Consider the following 7,598-nt stretch of genomic DNA (forward strand, 5'->3'; position numbering starts at 1 on the left):
ATTAATCTGCAATGCACTTTACATATAAATAAATCAAGCAGCTAATGTTTCTTGAGCTGCTGAGTTTCATCCTGTCCTCTGCTCTGGTGCCTACCTGCCTGGGGAAAACCTCACCAGCTGGCAAAGTAGCTGCCTTGCACCAGTAAAAACTGAAGTTTGACTTTTTAAATTTACTTTTTTATTGATTGGCACCACATTACAGCTGCACATAAAGGAGGAGAAACAGGAAAAAAAAGATTTTTTTCCCCCTTTAAACTAGGGATTTCTTCTCTGCTGTTTGAACGATGCACGCATAAGAGCAGTCAGCACTGAGAGTTGTAAGACTTTAATTAAAATAATGGTTGTGGGTTTGCAGGGATCATGTGTTATATTAAATTGTCACAGAAAAGGCAAAGAGTTTGCAGACTGCTGGGAATTTCAGACCAGAATTAAGAGATCTGGAAGGAGAGAAGAGCAATGAGGCTAAACAAGTTATGGAAGATGCCAAAAGGGATGGAGGGAGGAAAAAATGAATTGGCATAAATGAACTGAGTGTCAGAGTGACAGTTCAGTTTTAAGACACAATTGTCACCACTGTACAGACACTCAGCCCAAAAGCGTGATAACGGGAAGACTGAAAACAGCCATTCTCTTAATGAGTGAAAACCTGTAAGAACACCAAACAGAATCAAAGATCAGACAGAAGAGAGTTCATGGTTTCATTGCTGGTTTCTCCACCATCTTTATTTCATGAGAGGTCCTACAATTACTGCAATTTCATGGCGTGCCAGGTTGTTCTGGAGGACTGGAGTAGTTGTTGCAGATGAATTGTTTTAATTGTTTTAACCTTGTTGGAATTGTGAGGGTGAAATGTTAAGAGTTCACATTTAGTTTACTTTACTTCAGTTCAAACTTTTGGACAACTCTTTCCTTTGTCAGCATCAAAGGAGGCTTATATATAAATAAGCGGAGGAAGTTATAGGGGAATGGAGACGTAACAGAAGCTTTTTATTTGCTTTTGTTGCAGAAGTGTGTGTTCTGCCATGGAAAGGTTGCTAGTCAGAACCGCGGCGCCTGCATCCAGTGCACGTATGAGAACTGTGCAACGTCCTTCCACGTCACCTGTGCCCAAATCGCCGGAGTAGTCATGACACCTGCTGATTGGCCCTACGTGGTGTCTGTCACCTGCCATAAGCATAAAAAGGTCACTCCAAAGGTAAGTGCAAAACCAGGAAAATTGGTCAGTTATTAAAGCTGCAGATTTTAAAAAAGGTTTTGTAAAATTACGGTCAAAAGTCATATATTGAAATATTTTTCTGTTAATCATTCTTCAGGAATAGCTGTTTGATTTAAAAAGGAAAAAAAAACCCAGTATATCTTTTTGTGTTTTTCTATAAACTGAATATAACGAGTGTTGGGCTTTGTTTTTTGCTTAAAAAATGTGTCGTGGAATTTTTTTTGTTTTGGGGGGTAAAAAGAAATCACACTGATGACGTGTAGAAGTCTCAAAAACGTTCAAAGCACACGTATCAAATATGATATTATTGGCTTTTGAGGGTTAATGAGTGTAAGGGCCACACTGACTAGCATGTTGCACCATGTGGCACAGTGGGTTTTAAATGCACTGTCTGTATTTCTAAAGCACTGTTGGCATTTTTATTTCTGAAAATTCTTTGTTCAAAGGGCAAAATATATATGGAGACGTTTGCTGCCCTTTATTGCATCGATATTTAATGCTAAAAAAAATAGCATGTCTTATTTTTTGTGCTTGGTATTGAAATTGAAAAATGTTTAGAAAACAGTGTAATGATTGTGAAACTAACCCCAGGTGTGAGCGCTGTTTGGGTGTTGCACATCATTATACCCCGTTTCCGTTTCATAAATCTGACCCTAAGTGGTTTAAAGTGACACACGAGGAGAAAAAGTCATAAAGACTTTTTCTCCTCGTGTGTCACGAGGCATGGAGTGAACTTCCACAGTTACGCTGATGACACACAGCTGTACATCTCCGTGTCTCCTGATGACACCAGACCAATGGATGCCCTTTTTAACTGTATCTTGGATATAAGATCTTGGATGGCAGAAAACTTTTTACAGCTTAACCAGGACAAAACTGAAGTTTTAATTGTCACTTTTTGGAATAATGACAGAACACGCAGTGTGTTCCTGCTGAATGAAGCCACATATTTCCAATTAAACCCCCCCTTTTTCTTTCTTTTCTTAAGCCTCGACCAACACCCAAAGGCCCACAAGAGCCAACCCTTGGGCAAAGGGTGATAGGTCGCAACGCCAACTCCTGGTATTACCACTGCACCGTCATTGGCATGGCCAGACAGACGTTCTACGAGGTCAACTTCGACGACGGCTCATACTGTGACAACTTGTACCCGGAAAACATAATGGTGAGTTCTCTCGGAGTCAAGGCAGACACCTACATGCGTGCAATCGACACGGGTTAAAAATAATCTCCTTTTTAAATAGCTGAAAGAAATATCCTAGCAACTGTTACATGCTTTTGTAACTTGAGAATCTGAACAAATGAAAACGTAATGACTGAATGTAAACTCGCATAACCTTTAATGAGTCAGTGCTGTAAGTTATGAACAAACATGACTTTTAATAATGTGAAATCTGCTGAGAAACTTGATCAAATTTAACTTTAAAATCAATTGTGTGTAACCTACCAGAACAAGCTGTTTGAATTGCAGAGAAATGAAAAAGTCAACCCACATTTAATAACAGCAACCAGATGAAAATGTTAGCCTCAGACTTTATTAACTAAATTCTTGTTTGTAAAATGTAACACGAAGATGTTTTGAGCACTTTTTTTTTTTTCTTTCGCTCATCCTTCCCGCTTCTTCAGAGTCATGACTGTCTGCGCAGTGGCCCTCCTAAAGTGGGAGAGCTTGTTGTGGTCGGCACACACGAAGGCAAAATCCTCAACGCTTCCTTTGTCAAACCACATATCCACAAACTCTACCAGGTAAGAGAAGCACAACACGAGCCCTCACATCTGCTAGAGTTTGGAGCGTGTGTGGCTGTAGTTTGCATCATTCATAGATAAACTTGTGATGTTGTTTCTTAATAACTGAGTGCACAAGAAAATAAGTCGGATTTCTGAGATGCTGCTGTTCAAACACCTGCAAATTTTTTTATGGTTAGGGTACATGGCTTGGGGAAAGCATTATGTCAATGAGATGCCCTCACTAAGATATGAAAACGTGTGTGTGTGTGTGTGTGTGTGTGTGTAAATAAATGTATGTGTAAATGTATAAACCTTTCCAAGTCAAACCAGACCGTGAAAATCATCTCTAAATAAAGCTTTAAAGCTTGGCTGCAGCGCAAAAAAAATAGAAATCGACTGTTAGGTGAGGACTGTGAGCATGGGCATCATTTTCCATATTTTATCTGATGCTCTTCTGCAGCATGACTCAAAAGTGAGTGAACATGTGAACTTTGGGATGTTCTGTGTAATTGCTTTGCCCCACCCTCTGCTTTGGCTCTCGATTCTTGGAGATTCAGTGTGCAAGAAGCCAGGCGGCCCTTCTAGATTATGGTGGAGCGTTTTGACTCGGGCATTAAAAAATAAAAGTGGAGAGATCTCAAATTACTGCTACTTTAAGGGAAATTTATAGGGCAAAACTGCAGAGCGCTTACAAAGTGGAAAATGTGGGATCGAAGAGGATTGTTGGGACAAGAGCGAGCGCATCCTGAAATGTACTTGGACACAAACACATGGGAAAGTGAGGTTGTTTGATTCGAGCCATGATGCTGATTTTGGGAGTGCATCCATGAGAGCTCATCTGAGTGACTTGCAAATAAACAGTGTTTATGGGGAATGCATCCAGTCACTTCACTTTCGGAGTTTAAGGAACTCTTAAATGGCTTATCTAGGGTGGTTTATATTTACTGCAGATGTTTGCATCAGACACATGTTTACAGGGTTATAACATCTGTTAATACACCACCACAGACATCACATCATTTATCGCCACTTTTCCAAATCCCTCTTGACAGAATCATTCAGTTTTGTATCTTTCCACGCTCTTTTCACGTCTCCATGTTAACCCGCTGGCTGCAGCACCGAGAGCCCTCTCAGAGATGAGAGTACAGCTGTGATTAGCTAAAATCACGCCTCCACTTGATCACAGAGTCGGTGCCACAACCCTGACCTTGCTGTGCCTCCCCTTCGCGCCATATAAATATATATAATTTTTTAAAAATCTACATTTACATTTAAAGTGGTTAACTGAAGCTCTTATCCAGTCAGTGAGCAGCTTTAGGGGTCAGAGTCATGGTCAAGGACATTTTGACTGAAGCACATGGTTGTTGATGGAACCATTTGTTATGCCTGAGATCCAACCGGTGACTGTCTGGGTGCAAGTTTTGAATTTTCAGTGTGCTTTATCAGTGATTTGTCCTTTTTTTACCTCCTGGTTTAGCCTCTAATAATTTGTTATATTTTATTCATTTTTTTTTAAATCTGCCTGTGTGTCCTCTGCACTTATAGGTACAAATATTGAAAGGGTGGGTTGGTTAATCCATTGTGGGTGTTATCTGTCCAGGTTGAGTTTCAGGACCAGAGTCAGTTGATGGTCAAGCACTCGGAGATCTTTCAGCTGAACCAGGAATTACCCAAAAGGGTCAGAGCTCGACTGGTGAGTGTTTTACTCAAACTTTAAAATAAAACTAAATTAGCTGTAGATGAAACAACTAGTACTTGAAAAGTGATTTCTGTGTTCCCCGTCTAAGTCTGTACCGGTCTGTTCTCAGGCGTTACCTGGAACACAGGAAGAGGTTCCCTCAGTGGACGAAGCCCGAGCAGCCAAACGGCGCCGCCTGACCGCGACTTTGCCCCCTCCAGGCCCCGCCCCTGCCAATATCCCCATGGAAACAACCAACGCAACCCCTTGCCCTCAAACTAAAGCTCCAGTAACAAAGCCAGCACCAGAAAATCACAGTATTGGTACACAGCTAACCTCACAACCTCTGTCCCAGCCCCCAATGATCCAGCAGGATGCTCCTGCCCCAGCTAGCGGTATTCAAATGGACGCTGAGACCCCAATGGACATCGGCGTTGCCCTCACCGATCCTTTAACAGGGTCACCTCTCATATCGGATCCCCTCTTGAGTTCAGAGTCTGTCCCTTTTCAGTCCACCTTAAACTCTAATCCCCTGCTGTCTGCCCCGTCCCTGCCTTCCCTTCCGGCTCAGCACATGTCCGACAGCTACACGCCCAGCAGCGGCTACGTCTCCTATATGAAGACACTCCTCCATTCTCATTTTCCTCAGGAAGATGGCCCCGAACCCTTGTATTAAAACTCCACTATATTATTACTCAGCCGGTGGAGGCTGAGCCAATAGGAAGTAAGCTAATGGTGTTGGATTTTACTGAGTGCTGTAATAATGGACAACTTATATCCTCCACTGGCTCTGAGAGCTCAGAGTAGGAGCAGGAAAAGACACGGACATACGAGCACTCTTTTAATGCATGTTACTTTTCTATTTTTGCGTTAATGTGTCTGCAGTGGTGCTTTAGCCTGCTCTGAAGCAGCAGCTAAAGAGGACAAGGCTTTTTTTAACATTAATATGTTGTCTTTTCTTTTTTTGTTTTCTTATTAAATACAGATTTCCTTTTTGTTCTCAGTCAGCTGCTGTGCTTTATTTTCCTCCATAATGGGATAAGTCTCTGGGTGGCATCAACCTCCATACCTCGTTGCATTAAATCAATAACAGCACACTCCCATTTTCTTTCTACGGGAAGCTAATTATTACGAGGGCCTCTCAGCTTTGGGGCCCCCGATGGACTTTAAACTCTCACTTCTTTTTAAAAAAAAAATAATGAAAAAAAAATCAAATAACCAGCAACAAGATATCTATTTTTCAATCCAGCCACTCATGGCTTTGAAACTGTGTGGCGGAACAAAAGTATCACACTATCCATCTGCAGGATCTTTTCACGAGGGTGTTTTCTTGTTGGATCACAAGAGGTAAATGGAGAAATGGGGTTTAAAACACAAAACACACAAAAAAAGAAGTGTATTGTAGCGGGAACTCAGTATTTAAATGTCTTAGTCAAATATTGAAAGAATTATTTGTAATAGAACAAACATGTTGAATGCAAACACTAGTAGACTTGTCTGCAGGATGCATTAAAATTTTGTGAAGATGTGTCACAGTAGTTAACAGATGTGAACTTTATGTATTGACGTCATTTGGCGGCTCCTCTTTTTACACCAAAACGTTCTCAGGGTTCCTACATGTGGGAAATAAATGATGTTTCAACATCCAAGTCTTCACGTTAAGAGCATACCCGATACACCTGCTTATTGTTATCTTTGCATTTGCTCCCGTTAAAGGTTCGTCTACTATACAGAGTGAGATCTGTTTACTGTCACACTATCGCCTTTCGGCACACCAACTAGGCAGAAGAGTTCAGTCAGTTTTAAAGAAGGAAGGTTTGAAAAATAAGCACGTTATGTAGGAACCCTAAAATCAGGAAATATTCTACCCTTCTTGGTTTAAACTGTGTATGTATATATACAAATTAATATGGTAAAATGTTATCTGTTTTTCTATTACTGTACTGTATCTTTTCTGTGTTCATTTGCCGAACTGCATTCACGAACTTGGCCGATCTCAAATATTAATACTTTTAATTTTGGCAGGTTTATGCCAGCATATTACATGCGTTTCTACTGATAACTACGTGTTTTCTTTTGTTTGTTTTTGTTACTGTTTGTGCAACAGAGGTGCTACATATATAAAACTACTGATGAACTGACCCCCCTCCCTCCCCACTGTCACCTTGTATATATCACAGGCCTTGTATTGTGAATCATATTTGTAAATGGCACGCTTTCCTTTTTCCCTTTTTCCTGTCACACGAAACAGATGTTTCTGTATCCAAATTAACTCCATGAAGAAAATTTGAATTCCTTGGGATTAAAGTTGGTTGTGAGTCACCAGCTCTTCGTGATTTGTGCATTTGTAGAGAATTTAAAAAGTATATTGTGGGTTAGACCAACTATTAAGATTAAACTGACGAGCTGCTAACACCTTCCAGTTATCAATTGTACTGTTTAAATACTGGGGGGTCAATGTATATGCAAATATATTCACTGGTCACTTTATTAGTTACACTTGTAAATGCAAATATATAATGAGCCAGTAAGTTCAAACTGAGCATCAGAATGTGGCAGAAATGTGATTTAAGTGATTTTGAACATGGCATCTTTGGAGTATTTCAGAAACTGCTGGGCTTTTACAGATGAGGGTCAGAAAAAGAGAAAATGTCCAGTGAACGGCTGATGTCTGGGTGAAAATGACTCGGACGACAGACTATTGGAAAAAACAGTTTGATGTAAACAACATGAAAGCATGGATCCATTCTATATGAGTATTGTTGCTGACCATGTCCGTCCCTTTATGACCACACTATACCCATCTTCTGATTTTGGCTTCTAGCAGGATAACAAAGCTCACAAAGTCATCTCAGGTTTCTTGACATGACAATGAGTTCAGTGTACTCAAATGGCCTCCACAGTCACCGGGACATTCGGGATGTGGTGAAACGGGAAGATTGACATCATAGATGTGCAGCTGGCAAGGAGCAACTG

The 7,598-nt window shown here is 40.7% G+C and overlaps 1 protein-coding gene across 1 annotated transcript in view; it reads left to right on the forward strand.

Annotated features, from left to right (window-relative positions):
• kdm4b (lysine (K)-specific demethylase 4B) overlaps window positions 1–6,947 on the forward strand; it is a 42,906-nt gene extending 35,959 nt beyond the window's left edge. Inside the window, exons 18-22 of the mRNA XM_085433149.1 lie at window positions 1,007–1,195; window positions 2,205–2,381; window positions 2,843–2,962; window positions 4,545–4,637; window positions 4,753–6,947. Of these exons, the coding sequence (XP_085289275.1) occupies window positions 1,007–1,195; window positions 2,205–2,381; window positions 2,843–2,962; window positions 4,545–4,637; window positions 4,753–5,298 (1,125 nt within the window). The 3' untranslated portion in view covers window positions 5,299–6,947. The remainder of the gene's footprint in view (window positions 1–1,006; window positions 1,196–2,204; window positions 2,382–2,842; window positions 2,963–4,544; window positions 4,638–4,752) is intronic.
• The last annotated feature ends 651 nt before the right edge of the window (window positions 6,948–7,598 follow it).

Source organism: Copadichromis virginalis, linkage group LG15 (assembly GCF_057382275.1).
Source record: "Copadichromis virginalis isolate Kocher_CV1m ecotype Utaka linkage group LG15, C_Virginalis_male_GT1.1, whole genome shotgun sequence".
NCBI classification, from domain to species: domain Eukaryota; kingdom Metazoa; phylum Chordata; class Actinopteri; order Cichliformes; family Cichlidae; genus Copadichromis; species Copadichromis virginalis.